At 32.5% G+C, this 22,588-nt stretch overlaps 1 protein-coding gene across 1 annotated transcript; it reads right to left on the bottom strand.

The window, feature by feature from the left end:
* Positions 1-543: 543 nt before the first annotated feature.
* Positions 544-10,093, bottom strand: MONOS_14679 (uncharacterized protein; the record flags this gene model as incomplete). Its single annotated transcript, XM_067867502.1, has 5 exons — positions 544-9,198; positions 9,399-9,702; positions 9,757-9,815; positions 9,869-9,929; positions 9,992-10,093. The coding sequence occupies 5 exons, from the start codon at positions 10,091-10,093 to the stop codon at positions 791-793; spliced, it is 8,934 nt and encodes a 2,977-aa protein (XP_067721419.1). The 3' UTR covers positions 544-790.
* Between the last annotated feature and the right edge of the window lie 12,495 nt (positions 10,094-22,588).

Below are 22,588 nucleotides of genomic sequence, written 5' to 3'. Positions count from 1 at the left end.
TGTTTGCTGTTTTTAAAAAGTCAATTAATGCCAAATACTAAGCACCTTCTTCTTCTTCAATTATTTTGCGACGAGAAGCGCTAGCTGATGTGCTTCCACAAGCTTTGCAAACATCTTTGTTGCCGTCAACAATCAAATCATCTTTAGCGAAGAGCGGAGTACTGTCACATCAGTGGCACGAAGTGTTAGCCAAGCTGCAAAAAGAACCTTCCGTGACTCTGAAGAAAAGAACAAAAAGGTTTGATTATTTTGGAAAATTAATTTTTGATGAAGAATTTTTTATTGAATGGAAAAAAGAAAAGAAAGAAAATAAATTCAAAAAATGAAGAAAAAGAGAATGAATCAACTGAAAAGGCTTTGTTTGAAGATAAAAAACAGAAAAAAAACTCAACACATTGAAGATTTTCTATGATGATTTATCAGATGCAGAAAATGAAAACACTAAAATGAGTGAAATAATGAATAAAATTATTTTGAGTTGATTATTGAGTATTTTTCAGTAAATAAAAGCGCATACATTTTGTTGAAAAAAATATTTATTAATTTATTTATTTAACAAAAAAATCATGATTCTTTAAATAACCCAAAAAGAAGAACAGTTCAAAATGTCTGAAATGAAATTGAAATTAAAATGAATTTTATTTCGTTTTAATTTTTAAAATACTGATGACATTAACACGAAATGAATAGATTTTCATTTTTTCATTATCAGTTGTAATTCTAAGAATATATTTATTCGTTTGAATCTCCTCATATTGCGTATTTGTTCCAAACTTTTCTCCTTTTTTTATCACTTCTTTCCAATTCCCCACATAACTTCCTTTTTCAGTTCATCATACAATGCTGCTTCCAACCTTCTTCTCTTCCTAAGTTTGTGATCTTTCTTTTCTTCCTCGTTTGTTGGTGCTGATTTCTTCTTTTGGTTAATAGCATTAACAGTTGCTCGCAATTGTTGATGAGCAAACGCCAATTGCGAACTGCGAGAGGAAGAAGATGAGGATGAGGAAGAAGAAGAAGAAGAAGATGATGATGACGATGATGATGTAGCTGCAAGTGTATCAGAACTTGCATCCTGTGCCTGTGTTGCAGCTGCATTCGCTGCTTCAACCAAAAGAGAGGTCGCAGATTTTGCAGAAGCAGTAGTAGCAGAAGAAGATGATGATGAATATGAAGAAATTCTCATTTCTTTCAGTCCGCTCTTTCTGGCTGTTATAGTCCCGCTGCTTTTTTCGCTGTTTGCTGCTTCTTCGTCGACCGACAAAAATCTTTCGACGACAGAAAATGGCTTGTTCTCTTCGTCCAATCGAACTCCACTTGCAGTTGACAGACTTCGCAATGGCTTGTTTTTCGCTGAAAAAGAGCGATTTAACATCTTTCCTGTTGAAGAATAAGATGACTGTAGTTGCTGCTGCTGTTGTTGCTTTAGCTGTTTGATTTGCAAACCACCGTTTGCTTTTCTTCTCTCCTTCAGCCTATCTTCAACAACAATCGACTTCATCTTCTTCTCATTCATTTTCTCTTCGTCGTGCTTTCTTCTTTTGTCGATGATGGATCGGTTTCTGCCTGCTCCTAGCAAAGTGCGAGGAAGCTGCGAAGACTCGAAAGTTGGTAGTGTCAAATGGAATGGAAGAGATTGAGGAGGAGGAGGAGGAGTAGAAGAGAAAGAAAAAGAAGAAGAGGATGAAGCAGAAACAGAAGAAGAACGTGTTTTTGTTTGATGCTGTGTATTTTCTGAAGTTGCATCAAAAGATAACTCAATTTTTGTGGTGTTGTTTTCTTCAGAAGAAGATGTCTTTGCAGGTGTTGCGACTGAAGAGAAGAGGAACGGCGTCTGGTGCTGATAAATTGGAGTTGGAGGGGCTTTTTGCATTTCAGACATTTGTGGAATTTGAGTTTGTGAAGAGGAAGAAGAAGAAGAAGCAGAAGAAGAAGCAGAAGAAGAAAAAGTTGTTTTTGTGTTTAGGGAATGAAGAGTGAAAGGAGTGATTTGAGAAGGAGCAGATGAAAGTGGAGTCAAAGATGATAAATGTGGTTGGGATGTGGAAGACGGTGAATGAGACGAAAGAGACGAAAGAGAAGAAGAAGAAGAAGAAGAAGAAGAGGAGGAGGAGGAGGAAGAGGAAGAAGGAGAAGGATCTTTGCATAATAAATTACTGCTGGACTGCCGAAGAGGAGACGGATTTCTGAGTTTTGATGGAGTTTGCTTGGAAGACGAACGAAAAGTTGAAGTTGGAGTGGAAAGCGAAGAAGAAGAAGAAGAAGAAGAAGAAGAAGAAGAAGAAGAAGAAGAAGAAGAAGAAGAAGAAGAAGCAATAGTCGAAATAGAAGAAGAGGAAGAGGAAGAGGAAGAAGAAGTAAGATGAGAAGGAGTTTGAGGAGGAGAAAAAACCGAAGAGGACGTTAAAGGAGACAAAGAGGAAGCAGAAGCATAAGGAGAGGAAGGAGAAGAGGAAGAATAAGGAGTCGAAGGAGAAGACGATGTGGGGGTGCTAAAATGGAGCGAGCTGACAGCTATTCCTGTGGCAGTGGCAAGAGATTGCGACGAATTGGGCATCGGATGCAGAAGAAGCTGAAGCTCCATCTGCTTCTGCTTCTTCTTCATCTTCCACAGCTCTGCTTCTGCTTCCCTCTCCCTGTCTCTCTCGTTTTCTCTCCCTCTCCCCTTTCCGGCTCCTCTCCTCCTTTCTCCTTCTCTTTCCCTCATTTTCTCTCTCTCTTTCTCTTCAAATTCTCTTTCTGCTTCTAAAATGTCCAGTTCTTCCTGCTTTTTGCGCATTTTGGCTTCAGCCCCGTTTTTCTTCTCTATTTTGCTCTGTCCTGCCAAAGAAATGCAGAAATCGCGATCTCCACGTGGCGAGCGATATAAAGAATGAGAAGAATGAGAAGCGTGAGAAGAGGAAGAAGATGGTGATAAAGAATTCACAGAAGAAGAAGAAGTCGAAGAAGCAAGTTTTGAAGAAACCAACGACAAAAAAGATGAACTTACTCTTTGCAATGGCAAACCTCCCGGCAAAGCCACAGCTTTTCCATTGCTCCCCCTTTCCATCTGATGCAACTGCCTCAGGTCAGAAAACGAAGATTGCCTCGAATGAACCAGGCTTCGTGTGGGCAACAGCTGCACGCTTGCTCTTTGCATAGCTCTTTCTCTCTCTTTCTCCTCTTGCTCCTCTCTTTCTCTGGCTTCGCGCGCTTTTTTCTCGGCTTCTGTGGCAAAGTCGTCGATGTAGTTGAGCTTCCGGTCGAAGATGAGGGGCATGTTGGAGTGGTCGAATGAAACAGAGGAAGAAGAAGAAGAAGAAGAGGAGGAGGAGGAAGAGGAGGAGGAAGAAGATGTTGATAAAGAACTGGATGATATGGGAGACAAACGAAGAGGGGAAGAAGATGATGAGGGCTTTGATGAAAATGATAGATCTTTGCCTTTTTTATCGATATTTCTTTGAAGATTGTATGGAGTGAAAAACAAAGTTGGAGGCTTAAATTTCTTCGCATCATTTTCATTGTCTTCTTCATCATCTTTCATTTTTCCATTTTCTTTCTCCTTTTCTTTCTCTTTCTCTTTCTCCTTCTCCTTCCCCCTTTCCATTCCATCATCATTATAATTACCACTTTTCTTATAGCTTTCTTCCATGCTTTTCTTCAGCTTGCTTGCTTCCATTGCTGCTTCACTCAGCATTTTTGGTGTTGATTGCGATGTTCTTGTGAGCAGAACACGAACCATCTCGACGATCGATGGGGTGAACACATATTGAAGCTGAGATATGAACTCGGAGATGGAGCGGGACATGGAAGAAGAAGAAGAGGTTGAGGAGGAGGAGGAGAAAGAGGAAGATGAAGAAGATGAAGATGGAGAAGAAGATGAAGGAGAAGAAGAACTTACAGGCAACGAAGATGAAGAAGGAAATGAATGAAACGAAGACTGCCCTTGTCCAGCAGCAATCGGAGAGCACGGAGAAACGGGAGAAATCGGAGAAATAGGAGAAACCGGAGAATTAGGTGACGGAGAACGAGAAGCAACTGGTGAAATGTTGAGTGAAGCAGTATAATTTGGCAGTTTTTTCATTGGTTTTGAAGCAGCAGGTGTAAAGCGGATGCGTTTGACAGGGAAAAGAAGGCGATGAGCTCCCAATGATTGCGACTGCGAAGAGGCGAAAGTGCCGGCAGAGAGAGAGGAAGAGATGGTTTGGCCAGAGCGGAGGGAGGATAAGCTGGGCTGTCTGTTGGTGGCAGAGAGGAAAGGAGGAGGAGGAGGAGGAGGAGGGATGGGAGTTTGGAGAGTGGGGGATTGAATGGGAAGAGAAGAAGAAGAAGAGGATGTGGTGGAAGAAGAAGAATTGGAAGAGGAAGAAGATGAAACTGAAGCAGAAGGGGTTGTTAGCGATAAAACAGAAGGAAATGGCATGCTTCTTTGAGTAAGTCCATCTCTTCCTTCTCTTCCTCCTCTTCCTCCTCTTCCATCTACATCGCTTCCTCCATCCACAAACACAATAACTTCATTGTCTTGCTTGTTTCTATCACTTCTTTGCATTTCTGCTCCATTTCTGTTGAATTCTTCTTCTTCCTCCTCTTCTTCTTCTCTTTTGTGGAAAAATCCAGCTACAAGAAATGATAACAGCTTCTTTGTTTCTGCAGAAAGTCCATTGCATTCATTCACATTCAAATCTTCTGTGTCAATTGAAGAAGAAGAAGAGGAAGATGATAAAAACGGAGAAGCAAAAGGAGAAGAAGGAGAAGAAGAAGAAAGAGAAGACAATCCATTCCCCGCCCCTTTCCCATTCCCCACCCCCTTTCTAAAATCTCTGCTCTGTGGCCTCGAATTCACGGGTGAAGAAGCAGCAGACGAAGCAGGTGACATTTCTGTCGAAGAAGAAGCTCCAGAAGAAGGCGGAGGTTGTGTGCCAAACAGAAACGAATGCCAATATTTCACTTCCCATTCGGTGTTTCTCCTGCCAAAGGGGCGGGTGATCGCTTGCCCATTCACATAAAACGTTGTTGCCTGCTGTTTTTGCCTTCTAATTTCTTTTTTCTTCTTCTCTTGTTCTCTTTGTGTTCGCACTTCTTCTTCCGCTTTTTGTTTTTTCCGCTCTTCTTCTTCAAACTGCATGCGAAGTTCTGGTTTGACATAAGGAAGAAGCGAAATGTCTGAAGGAATCCAGCCGAAGAGGGCGGTTAAGGAGGCATTGGAATAGACAGTTGGCTTCGGGATGAGAGGAAGAGGAGGAGAAGGACGAAAAGAAGAAGAAGAAGAAGAAGTGGTTGGATGAATTGTGGAGTTGAAAGAAGGGGAAAGATGAGAAAGAGAAGGGATAGGAGAAGAAGAAGAAAGAGAAGGAGAAGGTGAATGAGAGGGAGAATGAGAAGGAGAAACAGAAGACTTTATTGAATCATTTTTCATCTTCATCATCTTCTCCTTCTTTGCCTCGTTCAGAAAATCGTATCGGGAACTTGCCTTTGCCGAGCCAATGATCGATTTAAACGACAAATCTGGTTCTTCTTCCTCAAAATTCAAACTTCTTCCTTTTTTCCCCTTTTTTGCTTTGCCTTTTTGATTTTTTGACTTCGATTTCGTTTTTGATTTTGATTTTTGTGTTTTATTTGTTTCATTATAACTTTCCCTTCCTTCTCTTCCATTTGCCAATGAATCTGCTAAAAGTCTTGCAAATTCTTCATCCGTTCTGTTTTTTCCATCCAAATTCGCTGCAAATGCGATGTCGGGTGCAGAAAATGAGGTAACCCTCTTCAATTTACTGCTCAAATCATCTTCGTCTTTCTCTTTCTCCTTTTCTTTCATTTTATCTTCCATTTTCTTCTTTCTTCTTTCTTCTGTTTCGATTATGCCTTCATCGAATTCTCTTTCTTCGTATTGATCGTTTTCTTCTTCTTCTCCTTCTTCTTCCACTTCTTCATCTTCGATGCCTTCAAAGCCAACATCTTCTTCTCCATCATCATCATTTTCCTCTTCCTCTTCCTCTTCCTCCTCCTCATCATCATCTTCATTTCCAACATTAACTCCCCCCTTTCTCCCCTTCCCCCCTTTCTTCATCTTCATCATCATCCTTCTTCTTCTTCTCATCCTCCTCTTCCTCATCTTCTCCTTCTCCTTCTCCTTCATCATTTCTTTTCTCTTTCTCTCTTTTTCTTCATTCATTTCCCTCAGCATCTTCTTCAATTGCTTGTTCACTTTCTCATCTGTTTGCAATTGTGACTGAAGAAAATGCGTGTCAATCGAATCCACAAGACGCTGGGCCCATTCAGAACTCGATTCAGACTGGGGAAATGAAGAGGAAGAGGAGGAGGAGGAGGAAGAGGAAGAGGAAGAGGAAGAAGATGATGATGATGAGTTATTGTTGTTATTATTGTCTTTTTGAGAAGAAGAAGAAGAAGAAGAAGAAGGATGTGAAATGGCCGAAGGAGAATTCGGGAGAACAAGAGCTGAGTTGTCAGCAGATGTTGGAGAGAGGACAACTGGATGCGTTTGATAATTGGAAGAAGAAGAAGAAGATGATGATGATGATGATAAAGGTAGTGGTTGTTGTAAAGGTGACAATGTTGTTGATGATGGAGAAGAAGCATCAAAAGCATCAGAAGAAATAGAAGAAGAAGAAGAAGAAGAAGATGATGATGATGAAGGAGGATGAGGAGAAGAAGAAGCGTTAAAAGCATTCGAAACAACCGGAGAAACAAGAAAAGGTGACTGATGGGAGAAAGAGGAGCGGTCAGAGGCGCATTCGGGGCTGGTTCCCCAGGGGGAGATGGTTTGAGGGGAGTCTGAGGCAGAGAGAGGGAGAGAAGAGGAAGAAGAAGAAGAAGAAGAGGAAGAGGAGGAGGAAGAAGAAGAATGAATATTTGATTTTTGTTGTTGTTGTGAAAGTTTGGAGTTTTTCTTCTTTTTCTTCTTCTTCTTTTTCATTTTGCTTATGTCATTTGCATCTTGATTCAATATATCAGAAGCAGTTGGCATTGAAGAAGAGGAAGAAGAAGAAATTGATCTTCTTTGTGTAATAGGAGGTGAAATGAAAGAAGGTTGCTTTTGGTTTGAGGACGTTTGAGGAAGAAGGAGAAGAGAAGAAGGAGAAAGAGAAGAAGAAGGAGGAGAAGAAGGTGATAATGAAGAAGAAGAAGAAGAGGAAGAGGAAGAGGAAGAAGAAGAAGAAGAAGATGATGATGATGAAATGTTTTGTGAATTGTCTTGTAAATGTTGTGATGACGTGTCTGATGAAATGTGACTTCCATTCACAGAATCAGAACGAAGTGGTTGTTGTTGCTGGAATGGAAGAAAGCCAAGAGGAGAAGATGAAGGAGAATGAGAAGAAGAAGAAGAAGCAGGGGGTGAACTGTTATTTCCTGTTTGTTGTCTTGCTTCTGTCATTTCATTTGCTTCTTTGTGTTTAAAACCTTCAGTATCTTCTTCTTCTTCTTCTTCTTCATTATATTCTTCCTCTTCCTCTTCCTCTTCCTCTTCTTCTTCAAAAGAAGGAAAAGTTGAATGAATATCAAATAAATCTTCAGATGGAGATAAATGTGGTGCTTCATCGAAAGATTGTGAATTAATCTGCGGTTTTTCTGTTGCCCATTCAGAAAAAGCAGAGGAAAATGAAGAAGAAGAAGAAGAAGGATAAGGAGAAGAAGAAGAAGAGGTGGAAGAGGAAGAAGAAGAAGAAGAATTCACAGACATGTCAAATTCTCTTGTTTTTGAAGTGTTTTCCATTTCGTTCTGATTTAAACTTCTTTCATTAGAAGATAAAGTTTCCATTTTTCTTTTCGCTTCTTCATTTTTTTTTTCTTCTCCTTCTCTTTCCTCTTCCTCTTCTTCATTCATCTTTGCATATCTTTCCCTTTCCCTTTCTCTTTCTTCTTGTTCTTTTCTCGCAATCTCATTCATCTTCCTCTGTTTCCTCTCCTTCTCTGCTCTTTCTCTTTCTCTTTCTCTTTCTCTTTCCCACTCCCTCCTCTCCTCTTCTTCTTCTTCCTTCTGTTTTTCCTCTTCCAACCTCCTTTTTCTCAGCCAAATTGCATCATCATCATCGTCTTCTTCGTCAAATTCGCAATAAACAGGCGAAACAATCACCTCATTTTCGCTAAGTTGAGGAATTTTTGAACGGTTATGAAGAGAAGAAGAAGAATAAAAAGAGGACAAAAGAGAAGAAGATTCTTGGTGATTTGGTTGTTGTTGTTGTTCTTTTGTTTCTTTCAAATTTCCACTGTTTTTCTCTCCTTTCCCACTTTCTTCTCTCTCCTTCTCCTTCTCCTTCTCCTTTTCTCTCTCCATATACAGTTTTTCAATAAGCATTGGATCAATCAGCTTTGTGGGTGATACAAACGAAGCTGCAGCTGAAGAAATGAAAGAGGCTGGGCCTTCTAATGAAGTCAGTGGCTGATGTGGAAGACTCTTCAAAAACAAGTCAGTTTGAGAGGAAGAGGAAGAGGAGGAGGAAGAAGAAGAGGAAGTTGAGGAAAAGGAAGAAGAAGAAGAAGAGGAAGAAGAAGGGGAAAGAGTAAAAAGGGAAGGAGAGGAAGGAGAAGGAGAAAGAGAGAGAGAAAGAGAAGCAGAAGAAGGAGAAGAAACAAATGGATTTCCCATTTTGTCATTTGGATCAGTTTCAGCTGAATACGAAAGATGAAGTGAACGGGGCGTGATTGAAGGAGCAAAAGGGGAGCGATGAGGAAATGAATAAGACGAACGAGCAGAAGATTGTTTTGGTTGGAGGTTTGAGAATGAGACAGAAGAAGAAGAAGAAGAAGAAAATGATGATGATGATGATGATGATGATGATGATGATGAAGACGAAGATGAAGGTGAAGGAGAAGAAACTTTTCCAGTTGGAGAAGAACAACCATCAGAACCAGCTTGCGGATGTGGAGAAAGAGAACGAGGAGAAGGGGCAAAAGGAGTGCGTCCTGAAAGCGGAGAAGAAGGGATGGAAAGCGAAGTGCGGGTAGGGCAGGCAGAGAAAGAAGAAAAAGCAGAGGAGCTATTTTCGAATGAGCTGCTGTGTGGAAAGGAGTGGGAAGGAGGAGGAAATTTGACAGGGGCTGGGGAAAAGAGGGTGAATGAAGGGTCTGTTAGCTTTGCGTTTTTCACAAAGAGCATCCGGTCGACTTTTTCCTGCTGCTCTTTGTGGAACGCCCGCCGCTCGTCCAGCGTCTTCATCGTCTTGTGGAGAAAGCGGACAATCGTATTTTGCTGCACACGAAGTTCAGCTGAACGAGAAAAAACAAATAAATATAAAATAAATTAAATAAATGAACATTTTTCAAAATTTTCGTTTAAAATGTTGATGCAAAATAAAAAATAATTTTTCAATTAAAAGTGAAAAATGAATAATTCAATTTTTCTAAAAATGGATATTTTTATTTTATTTTATTTCTTTTTTTAATTTTCTGAGTTTTGTTATTCATACAATCAAGATCATTTGTTGGAAGACCTCGAAGAGTATGATCCTTTTGCGCATATAGCTCTCTCTTTTTTTTTCTGAGCTCATTGATTTCTTTCAATTTTTTCTCGTCTTCTTCATCATATATCAGCCATCCTCCGCTTGAAGTTGCATCCTTCTTTTTTTGCTTTTCGGAAGTGGCTTCTCCTCTTGTCATTCGTTTTCCAAGGAACGACGAAGCATCTGTAGATGGCTTTCTCCCTCTGATATTTGCCTTTCGCTCGATTGAGGCTCTCATTCTAGAATGGCGAGCATCTGTCTGTGCAATAGTCTAAAGCAAGAACAACAGATATTTCATATTTTTAGAAATAAAAAGGTAAGAAACGTGGTATAAAGTTGCTTCGGCAATGTATCTATCGCGAGCCAGAAATTTCTCTTGGTTTCCTGATAAAGAATTGTAGTAAATTTATAAAAAAAAGAATAATCTGTTTATTAACCTTTTTCAGCGATAATTTCTCCAACTTTTTTTACATGCGACTCCCTAATGCCAGCTAAGGTCTTTTACGAGTTTGAATCAAAGCTTCATTGCTTAATAATATATCAAAAAAGCAAAAAAAAACCTTATGAATTTGATTTTGAGTTGCTTGGAAGTTTTTCTCAAGAGTTTGAAGATCAAATTCAATGTCATCGCTATCCGTAAAGTAAGTGTGTTGCCTCTGCATGTATAGCAAAAAAATAGAAAGCCTTTTTGAAAATTACATTTTATTAAGGGACAAATTTTCATATGGTTTTTTTTTATCCAATATGTATGTGTTAAAAGTGGTGTTGAAAACGATAATCCATAAAGGATCACATACATAATTAGTTTTTTTGATAAGATAAGTTCAACTCTTACATTTAACTATTTTTTTTTTCTTGTTTGAAATGATATTTTTTGCTTTATGAATTTAGTTCCACTCTGAATATTCGAACCTATTTCTCATTTTTCTAAATTTTCTGTATTTTTTTGAAATGGAAATTTATACCTCTGTGACATGACAAGCGAAAATTGAAAAAATGACAAAATGACTGACAAGATATTTAGGGCTTGTCAAAAAGGGTTATTTATAACGATTTCACAATTCTTAATAACAATAAAAATTTATAAGAAAATGGATAAATAACAATTCTTATTATTTTGAATAAAATAAAATAAAAATAAAATGATCAGGTTCCCAATATTTATTTTTTTTTAAACGAAATGTCAGTTGAGGAATATTTTTGTCACAATTTGTCATTGACAGTCACTGACTGTCACTGACAAAAGAGAAAAAACGACAAGATATTGTAGATGCTATCAACAAATCATTTGCAATGTGCTATGAAAAGTCTTAAGAAGTTTTAGCAATAGTTTATTTTTTATTAATACTAAATTAAATTTTTATTTTTATTTTTTATTTTTTTATTTTATTTTTTTTTTTTTGTAACAGACGAGGCCTCAAGTTATTTGTCATGTCACAGAGGTATATGGAAATGAAAGAGTTATAATGATAAAGTTGGAGAAAAAGTTTGAAGCAAATCGTTGTTTTTTTCATAAAAGCAAGAATTTTGTCACATTTATAACATTTTTTTTCCCTGTTTTTTTTCACTTAATTTTTTGTGTTCATATTTATTCTCAATTAGTAAAATTAGTGTTCTATTTATTTCATACAAGAAAAATTATTGTTGGCGTTTCAAAAATGTTATTTTATTTTTTCGATGAATTGTGAAATAAAAAATAATTTAAAAAAATAAATTGATTGTTTTGGAGTTTCCAAAAATTATTTGAAATTTTCATAGAATATATTTAGAAATTAAAAATTATTTTGCAATAACTCAGTTAGCCAAATATTTTTTATGTAGTATAAATTTAATGCATTCACATGAAGTTTTTCAAGGCAAATCTTCATGACATTCTCTTGTGTGTACGTAGTTATTATTTAAAAATCAAACTTATGAACAGTTCTTTTTTGGAAATTAATTTTGATTTTTCAAAACAAGTTTTGGAATACAGTTGTTTTTTTCTAAGATATCATTTTCAAAATTCTGAAGGATTTCATGGCACTTTTTCACAGATAATTGAAATGTTCACATTATTTTGTTTCCAAACTTTCGCTTTTTTCTGACGAATTGATATGATGAAATGGGCGATTAAACTGTGAAATATCGATTTTTTTCTTAAAAGAAAACCTTCCTTCCTTTTATTGCTTTCATGTTCATTAATAAGAAAATATTTCTGGCAGGCATATTTGTGATTTTGATTATGCTCTATTTCGAAGTTTGACCGTATATATCAATATGTACAGTTACTCACCGTCCATGCTAATTGTTAAATGTTGCCAAAAATAATTCTTTATTTATAATGGTTGTTCAAGTGAAACAAATTTGTTTATTTTTAAAACTGGTAATACCTTCAGTATTATCAACTTCAAGAATTCCTTCATTTGAAACAGTTTTAACAGGATTAATTCCAAAATTGGACCTGTGCTTCATTTCATCCTTCTTGTCTCGAAACACTTCAAAAACGAAAGTTTCATTAATCCGTTCCTTCTTCGACGAATGCAAAAAGAGAAAAGTCAAAATTCCTTCAGACGAACGAATTGCAAAGGCCTTCAACTGCACACCGAGTCTTGTCTACCAGATTCAAACCGGATATAAAAGAAAAAATGTTGCTGAGAAAAAGAACATGTGGATGACCAGGAAACAAGAAAAAAGAGTGATGGAAATACTGAAAAATTAGAGAGATAAAAAAAAAAAACAATTCACACCGAAAACGCTGAGAGCCGTTGTTGCGAAAGTTTGTCATAAAACGCCTTCTCACAATTTTCATTCTTCATTCATAACAAGGCATTGCGAGGAATTGATGGTCGTATCTTCAAGCGTGAGAGACGAAAAAAGATTGAATATATTGGAACAAAGCATTTTCACCTGGAAAAAACATTTTGATCAATATGTGTGTGGAAAATATTCAACCATGATATTTTGTGCTGATGAATCTGGTTATCAAGCCCATGAAGATGCAAAAAAGATGAATCTAATTGTGGGAACAAATGAAAATCGTAAAATTGATCACACACCTGTGGACAGAGGAGAAAAAAGGATTTCATTGCTCCACTGCATTTCTCTTGATGGAACTTTTGTTTCTCCTTGTTTTCTGGTGCAAAAACCTTACAACATTTGATTCTTTCAGACTCCAGGCTGTCAAATAGGAATTCATGGTTAAGAAGAAATCGGAAATTCGTCTTATTTCACAAAGGAGTTGTTTGAAAACTGGATTGAGAAAGTTTTCATTCCCCATGTCAGCATTGAAAGAATGATTTTTCCAGATATACATGTACAGACAATGTTGATGCTTGATTACTGTCGAGTTTTCCTGTCGGACAACGTATTGACTCGACTTGCTAACGAAAATATATTGCTTTTGGTTTTTCCTCCGAATACCACACATTTGCTGCAGTCATTGCAATTGTCAATTTTCTCTCTCTGGAAGCTTCAAATTCAACAGGAAAGATCAGGTTCAACGCATGATAGGATGGAACAACTTTTGTGGGTTGCAGTGAATGCCATTCTGCAAGTTTCTTCATCGATTAACATTTTTTCTGCATTTAAAGAAAGTGGGCTTGCGAATGATTTTCATAAAACTCCTTCAACGGCCCAGATCTTTGAAGAAAGCTTCAAAAAAGTGATCGAAATTGTGCAATTAAACAACAAATCATTGCCGCTTTCATGCACAAGGCAAACAAGACAAACAAAATGAGGAGAGTGGGGAATTATGAACATTGACAAAATGCCGGTTTATTTTGGACTTCCGCAATAAACAACACTTGGTGAACAACAGATATGTTTTAGAGTTTTTTTCATTCATATTTCATGGAGCATTTCAAAAAAAACAAGATTAAATAAACAAAATATTCATCAAATCTTTGTTTTTCTTAATTTCAATAATACAAAAAGAATTAACAATTAACAAGAACAGTGAATATCTGTATTATGCAAATGATCATTTGCAGTTTGTGAATATTTATTAAATTATCCTTTGACCAAAAGTGAAAGTGAGATGCACAAAATTCAAAACTATTTATGCAACATATCTCCTCCTCTAAATATCTGAATAATAATATCTTATTTAAACTGAAATTGTTAATACAAAATAAAAAAAACGCATATGAAGGCGATTATTTTTGAACCAAATTTTATTCATTCAATAATTTAAGTCTGAGAACTAAATTTTGAGATCGATAAATTCACACTGTGAAGTATAAACTTTCTTTGAAAATAATTTTTACATAATTAAAATATCAAATTTTGTTATTTGAAATTATTTTCTTGTTTTTTTATATTTGAATGAAAATTTTCTCTCAAAAGATATAAACTCTAAATCGGATATAATCACATCGGTTTTTGTACAACTTTTTGTGACTTTTACCGATTGTGATAAAATACGATGATACTTCACACAGAAAAATAAAATAGTTATAATTTTGAAAAGATTTATTTCGAGTCGATTTTTTTATTTTTGGAAAATTCTTCATTTAAACGCATTTTTCACTTCCGAAATTAATTTTTATCATTTTAAACACATTATTTGATCGTATTTTAACATAATTTTGAAAAATTAAAAAATAGAAATTTTTGATCAAAAAGTCAATTTTTCTATGAAAAATCCACCCATCATGAAACAAAATGTGATTATATGTTTTCATCCCTGTGATAATATGCGATGGAAAATGAATGAAAAATAAGCAGAAAATGTCGATGCATGGAAAAATGTGACTATAAACGTATGTGATTATATTCGACGTGATTATATCCTGTTTAGACTGTATATCATTAAAAGAATAAACGCTCCAAAAAAAGTTTAAATTTCAATAATATTCACCTAAATATGTTTTTTTATTTAAAAAGTCTCAAATGTTCCACTTTTTTTTATTTTTTCGAATGGTGAAAAATATTTTGCATCAGGCATTTTCATTGAAATATTATGCACTTCTCATTGACTTTTTTATATCAAAAAACACAATAAAAATGAGTCCATTATTTGACATTTGTGAAATGTTGGTAAACTTAATGTTTTGATTTCTGCGATGCCTGTTTACGGATATGAGAATCAAATTTTTTTGAAATTTGTTAAAGTTTAATGATGTTTTAAGTGAAACAATCTTTTCAAGCTTTTTGTTAAAAAAGCTTGAAAGTCCATATTTTCCCCCATATCTTGATCAAATATTTGTTCACACTTACGAAACTTCACTAAATGAAAGCTTTAACTTGATAATGCAATGACTAACATTCTTGTGCAAATGTGTGAGCTGGAACAAAAATTAGATCAAAATTTGAAATTCTTATGATTTTAAGTATTAAAAATTTGCAACTTTTTATAAAGACTTTCCCCAATCAATTTGAAATTGTTAATGATACTGCTAATTCCAACCCAATTTTTGATTTTCGTTTTTTTTTAAATCACTTGATAATTTCGAAATTACTCAAACAAATTTCAAAATCAGAAAGATATTTCATTGTTATACCAAAATTACACAATACTTCTTTTGTTCTTGATAAAAGTCATAAATGTTTAAAATGAAAAGAAAAGATTTTTTGAAATTAGTGATTCTTTTTGATTTCATATTTTTTCAATCAAAATTTTTTAATCAACAATTTGTCACAAATACTTTGAAATCATTCAAAAATTTTTTAAAGGTCACAAATGCATAGCTCTGTCTTTTTGTGACAAGATGTGTTTGAATAACAATAATTTGAAAGAGTGTGATGCTTTTTTGAAAATTGTTTTTTTATTTAATTGTGAATTCGAAAATAAAACACACCCCGAAAAAATACGTGATTTCAAAAATTATTACCCGAATATTTCAGTTGTTTGAAAACATATTTCTTATAACAAAAACAACTTAGTAATTAATAAACTTTCTTTTGATGATTTTTCGTTCACCATTTTTATTTGTTTTTTTTATTTTATTTTTTTTTTTTTGAATATATCAGAAGCTTTGAGTAATTGTTCCGTGTTACTATTTCAATAACTTTTTCATTTCTATCTTTGGATTATTAGAAAGTTTAAGATGTTTCAAAAGAATTATCTGAAAATCTGTTTAAAAAAATATTTTAAAATTGAAATTCACAAAGATATAATCCCAACGAAAGCAATCCAACCTTTTAGAAGTTCGTTTCTCTATTCTTTCATTGCAAAAGAGAATTGTGTTTTTTTTTAAACAAATGCTAAATTTATAATGAACGATTTTATATTTTTCTGAATTGATTCCTTGATTTTCTGAAGAAAAAATTGAAGTTAAGGGCCATTATTGCAATAATTTGTTGCAAAAATTATGCAACCAAAAAATTGTTTAGCAATAAAAAGAATGAAACGAAATGAAATGAAATGAAAGAAAAGATGAAAAAATATAAAATGAAAAAGAAATTAAAACATTCAAATAAAATGAAGTTCTTCAAGTTTATCTTCTTTTTCTTCATTCACAATAGAAAGTTTTTTGCTTCAAGACAAAACAACATTTTTATCAAGTATTGAAAAAGTCATCTCCTATTTGTTGAAATACTTTTTATTCAATTCTGAACTCGTTGTTTTAGGGATTCCATCCTCAAAAACTCTATCGCTTAACATTTTCCACACATTTTCGATAGGATTTCGATCCGGAGTGTGCGGTAGCCACGAAACAGTGTGAATTTGATTGTCTTCACAGTATTTTTTCATTAGCTTAAATTTTTGAAAAGGTGCATTATTATGAACGAATCTTCTGAAAAAGGGCCACTTGGTATCAACTTGCGGTTTCAGAGTGTACTTCAAAATATTAACATAATCAATTGAATTAATCGTGTTTTCAAATATTAATAATTTTCTTTTGAAATCCATACCAACTGCTCCCCATTCTTTAAGTTTTTGTCGAGGTTTCTGACTTAGATGATCAAATGTAACAGCATCATTAAAAGTAATCCATTTCATCCTTCTACTGTCTGGTCCATCAAGGTTGAATTTTTTAACGTCCGCGAAACAGGAATGATTCCATTTATCATCGTTTCTCAAATGGCACCCTGCAAAGTCCTTTCTCTTTCGTTTCTTTTTATTCGATTTATATGGTTTCTTTTTTCGTAGTGTTAATTTAGAAGGAACATTATGCAACAATAATCGTGCTGTGGTTAGACAGCAATGGACGCATGTCATCTTTGGGATATCTCTTGCCCTATGTTTCTGTTTTGTTTTCAGTGCTTTCTTGATAATATGTCTGTTCTTTCTTGTGAGAGATGTTGGACGCCCAGGTTTGCACTTGAAAATTCTTTGTGAAATAAGTTTTTTTTGTGTTAATGTCTTCTGATACTGATTACCTTAAAGTTTCAGTTAATCTTGCGATAGCATTTCCGCAATATCCTTTTGCATGAAGCCTTTTTATTTTGAGCTTATTTTTCGGTGAAAGCAATAAATGTGTTTTCTGTTCTATATGCAAGGTTATTCACGGATGTGCAAATATTTTGAAATGATCTATATTTTTATTTTTATTTTTTTCAAAAGAAATAGTGCGAACCATTATTTTCTCAGTTGCGAAATATTATTTCATTTTTTTGTTAATAATCATGAGTCCTTTTTAATATTGGCTGACTGTTTTATTTATTGAACAACAAAGGAAGTTTATTTTTATAAATTGAAATGAGAGCAATTTTTTCCTTTTAAAAACAAAGCAAAATCAGTTTCTGATATTCTTCAAAATCAGTGAATTTGTCATGTGACATTCATTGCAACATACAAAAGTTGATAAATGTTTTCATGCGTTGAACAAGACCTTATTTATTGGATTTGATACTAACAAAGTGAGTTTATCAAGAAAATTAAAAGTATTAAAGTTGGTGATTTGTAATGGGAGGAGAAACCTGAAAGGATACTTCATTTTTTTTGAGTTGATTCAAGACATTATCAATATATATATATATATATATATATTATTTGCAACCATCAAACATTATAACAACTTGTTTATTCATTTCTTTCAAAATCATTCTTTTGATGGAAGCATGAGAAATGAAAGTCTTCTTTATCCAATTTTCCAAGTATTCGATTGTGAAATATTATTACCTCACTATTATTACACAACTGTGCTCTTTTAAAAAAATGCCAATGAACAAATGAATGTGATTCTCAATTTCGATTGAACCAATAAATAAGACCTTACAAAATATTCAATCAAGAAATATTTAATTAAGAGATTTTAGCATTATCTAACTTTTTCGAACTGGTGAATAAACAATTACACAATTTTTATTTGTATCCACTTTCAAATTGCCACTTCTTGCATCTTTATTTTCATCGAAAATATTTTTCATTCACATAATAAATCGATATGAATGTGCAATTAATTCATGAAATTTTCTAATTGGAATATTCTTTAAGTTCAGTTTTCAAGAAGAAAATAATTTTATAAATGAGTTTCTTTAATCAGGATTTTTTTTTTAACCTGAACATATTTTTACAGGTTTATCTCATTAAAATAACTAAAAATAGAAAAATCATTGTGAACCAGGTTTGCATTTCAATTTAATGTGAATAGAAAATTTATTTCATAACAAATGGGGCAAAATATTTTTCTTCATGCATTTTCATTGAAAAATCATGCACTTTTCAATAACTTTTTTATATCAAAAAACACAATTAAAATGGGTTTATTTTTCGACATTCGTGAAATGTCACAAAACTTTGTGTTTTTATTTCAATGATGCATGTTTATGGAAATGAAAATCAAACTTATTTTGAAATCTGAGAAAGTCAAACAAAGTTATGAGTGATGCAATTTTTTCAATGCCTTGTGCAAAAAAAGCTTGAAAGTCCGTATTTTACCCCATATGAGTTAAAGTGAAACAATAACCGTTTTTAAAATAAGTTAAATGTTTCCTTTGCAATACAAATTAATTTATGAAAATAATAAAGATGTTCATTTATATTCCATTTTAATTAAAATGACTAATTAAAAAAATACTTATGCATTTATTACAAAATTTCACAAGACTGTGATGAATAATTTTATATTTCAAATACAAGGTCAGTAATTCACGTTTTTATGCATTTTTTGTCAATACTATGAATTGCTATAAACAATGGGAAAAACAGTAAAAAACAAAAAATATATAGAATATTAAAAGGTGAATATGTATGTTTCATGACCTTACACCAAAAAACAGACAGAAAAAGAAAGTTTGTTAAAAACGATTAAAACAAATCATCTAAAATGAATTGAAAACACCTTTGATGTTCATCAAACACAAAATTTAAGGTAAAATACGGACTTTCAAGCTTTTTTTGCACAAGGCATTGAAAAAATTGCATCACTCATAACTTTGTTTGACTTTCTCAGATTTCAAAATAAGTTTGATTTTCATTTCCATAAACATGCATCATTGAAATAAAAACACAAAGTTTTGTGACATTTCACGAATGTCGAAAAATAAACCCATTTTAATTGTGTTTTTTGATATAAAAAAGTTATTGAAAAGTGCATGATTTTTCAATGAAAATGCATGAAGAAAAATATTTTGCCCCATTTGTTATGAAATAAATTTTCTATTCACATTAAATTGAAATGCAAACCTGGTTCACAATGATTTTTCTATTTTTAGTTATTTTAATGAGATAAACCTGTAAAAATATGTTCAGGTTAAAAAAAGTTCACAGATTTTGATAAATTTTATTTTCTCATTAACGATGCTTCATTGAAATGTGCACAAGAGAATTATCTGGTTTTTATTTCCGTCTTTGAGAAGTTTTGTTCGTTGGAACAATAATTTATTAAAAAATAGAAAATAAATAAATATTGAAATAATTATTTGTATGTATATATTCCATCTAAATAATACACAAATTGAAATTGTATTAATATTTATTACCTATCAATAAATATTTTATTTTCCGAATATTTGTGAAGTTTTTTTTAAAGTTTGCTCACTTTTAATCATCATTCTCATTGATATATGTCAAATTTTCTTGATTTCCTGAAGTCGAATAAAAAAATGAAAGAATTCGAATCTTTGAAAAAAAAATATGATTATTTCCTTTTTTTGAGTATAATATTGGTAATATCAATTGCAAAAATTCATTTAACATGAAAATATTCGATGAAAGAAAATACAAAACTTTTATAACTTTTCTGAAGAATAACACATTTAAATCATTTACGTTGATAAATGCGGCAATCAATATAAACTTATCCCCTTTTTTCAAAATGATAATTATAACAATTAGGATTCAAATAAAAAAAATTTTTTTTCCACTCTCAAATGTTGAGTTTCCTTCAAAAAAAAGTGTCAATAAATATATTTTTAATCTTGCAGTTTCTTCAATTGAAAATATAAATGAAAAATGAAATTGAAAATTTTGACTAAATGTCTTTCACAGTTTTTTTTAAAAATTGCAGGTGTGGAAACAAAGAATGAAATGTGTTCTCGATTTTGAATATCATTTCATTTTATTAGAATTTTTGTGAGTTGGCTTTTAATTTAATTGAAATAATCGATTATTGCAAAGACCTTCAAAATTGACCAAAAATGAATTTCCAAAATTTTTGTTCCATTGATTTCTTCTTGTTTGAAAAAGAATAATATTTGAATAAGGTTATTAATGTTATTAATTGTTGCTTTTTCATTAACAAAAGCATTCTGATTGAATTTTTGTGTTTGTTCATATTTGAAGAGCGGAAAAAAGAGTTATTTATTTTCATTCGAAATAGAAGAATTCAATCTATCAATAATAGTGCAAAAAATATCTAAAAGAGATGAAAACATAAACTGATTAATAAATTGAGTTAAGAAGAGAAAAAAAGAATCTTGAATGATGTCAAATGCAATATTGATGAGTATAATATTGTGAAAGAAACAAATTTGATTCAGTTGTTGCTGTATTTCATTTCTTTTCAATTTGATAACCATTTTTAATTTTTATTTCTTTTTGTTTTCGATAATAAGTTTATTTTCATGCTTTTTGGATAAGGATTTGTGACAGATTATCGAACAGAAAAATTATTTCAATAATGTAATTTTATTATGTTTATTAATTTTCAAATTCTTTAACATGATCCATTCTTATTCATTTTCCAAAGCTTTTTTATTATATTTTTCAAAAAAATGAATTTTCAAAATCAAAAAGGAAACGATCAAAACTTATGAATTTAATTTTCAGGTCTTCTTGATGCTAGACTGTTTGTTTTTCAATTTAATTCAATAATTATAATCTTCAATTTATTGTTGTGATTATGTTAATCATAATGAGTTATTTTTTTTCTTTTTTCTTTTTTTTTCTTTCTTCTTTTTCTTTTTTCTTTCTTTCTTTCTTTCTTTCTTTTTTTCTTTCTTTTTTTCTTTTTTTTCAAATGATGTTGTTTTCGAATTAAACTGAGATTTGAGAAAAAAAGTTTCTTTCGAGGCTTTAAATGAATAGTTTGAATGAGCAAGTGAATGTTTGACAGAATATTGCCTTTAAACTTTTTGTAAATTAGTTGTCTCCCATTTGGCTGAATAATTTTTGTTTGCTGTTTGATTTTGTGATTTTTCTTTTCAGAAAAATTTCGAGTAATTTCATTTTCCATTCATGAATAGATGCTTTTAGAATTAATTTTTCTTCACCTGATGAAAGTGGAATATTTGATTTGCTTCAAAGAATTGCAAAAGCAGCAACGGACCAGATTCTAGTTCTTGCAAACGAATCTTTTATTATTGACGGAGTGACCATAGCTGCCTCTGCATCTGGAAGGACATTAGCCAAAGCCAACCGAAAAGCTCTCAAAAAAAATTGTTATGAAGGGAACAAATTTTTTTGTTTTGTGCATGTTTCAAACGCGAAAACACACAGAATCAAAGCAAAGCAACAAATGAGTCATGTTTGGTGGAATTTTCCTAATAATAGTTTTGTTCTATTTTGCTTTATATGATAAAATAGAATAAAATGTGATCGATGATTGTTTGTCAAAAGAAGAACTTTCAGTTTTTTTTCATTTCAATAAACTTAGTTTTCGGAAATCAGACAAATCCTGCAATTGAACATAATTTCTCTTAATATTTCTTAAGTTATCCGGTCTGAAGGAGATAAGACATAACGAATTTCAAACTTATTCAATGAAGTCAAACTTATTTTGAACATCTTTTTTTCGGTCACAACATTAATTAGGAAAAAGAAGATCTGTTTTCACAAATATACAAGCACAGCGAAACATTTGTCATATTCGGGTGCTTTTGTTGAAAAGGTGGAATCTGATTTTTCATGCAGACGACTTGTTTCATGAATGTATCGCAAAAACTTAAAGAAGACTTATCGAGATTGAAGATTGTGGATGAGTCGACATTATTCTTTTTGATCCCTTCAGCTAAGTCAGAAAACTATTTTCGGATATTTTTTGGAGATTGAGGTGATATTTAAGCCATCTCCATTGGTCTGAAAATAACCGATTGCAATACTTCACTTTTTTAGAGGAGTTTGAAACCATATTTGTTATTTATTGATTTTGACTTCAACTTTTCTTTTCTTTTTTCGAAACAGATCGACTCTTTTATTTATCATAAAGATCGAAAATTGAAAAAAAAATCGATTCGAAAAAATAAACATATTAATGATATTCCTAAAAAAGGATAAAACAAATTGAAAACGATTTCATTTTCTCTTTTAAAATCATCATATTTTTTCTGGCAATTAGACAACAAAAATAAATTTCATCTTTTTCCATCAACTCGCTAGGTTTATCAATTTTTGTTTCATTCCATTTTTTTTTTTTTTTTTTTTTTTTTTTTTTTTTTTGATAGTTCGTTTTGATGAATTTTTAAATAAAATTACAATAATAAGGGTGATTATTTTTGGAATCATAACTTTTTTGGGAAATTGGACATGTGAAAGTTTTCTGTTCTTAGCCAAATAATATTCTTTCAAGATGTTAAATGCATGACAATTATCAAAAATGCCAAAGCAATATATGAAAAAATCGTATATGCATCATAAATTAGATCAATAATTTTTCAGGGTTCATTAATGAATATTCAACACAAATAAGGAAACAAAAGATTTTGATGGTAAATAATTGATTTCAAATATCATCATTCAAACATTAATCAAATTGCTGTTCTCATTCATGAAACTTCACTCGAATATGTGAAAGAGCATAATAAAAATTAAAATTTAATTAATGAAGAATTACGTTAGTGGAAATGAAAATAAG

This window comes from Monocercomonoides exilis (assembly GCF_001643675.1).
Source record: "Monocercomonoides exilis strain PA203 chromosome Unknown scaffold47-789622, whole genome shotgun sequence".
Classification (NCBI taxonomy): Eukaryota; Preaxostyla; order Oxymonadida; family Polymastigidae; genus Monocercomonoides; species Monocercomonoides exilis.
This window is presented reverse-complemented; position numbering and strand designations above follow the sequence as displayed.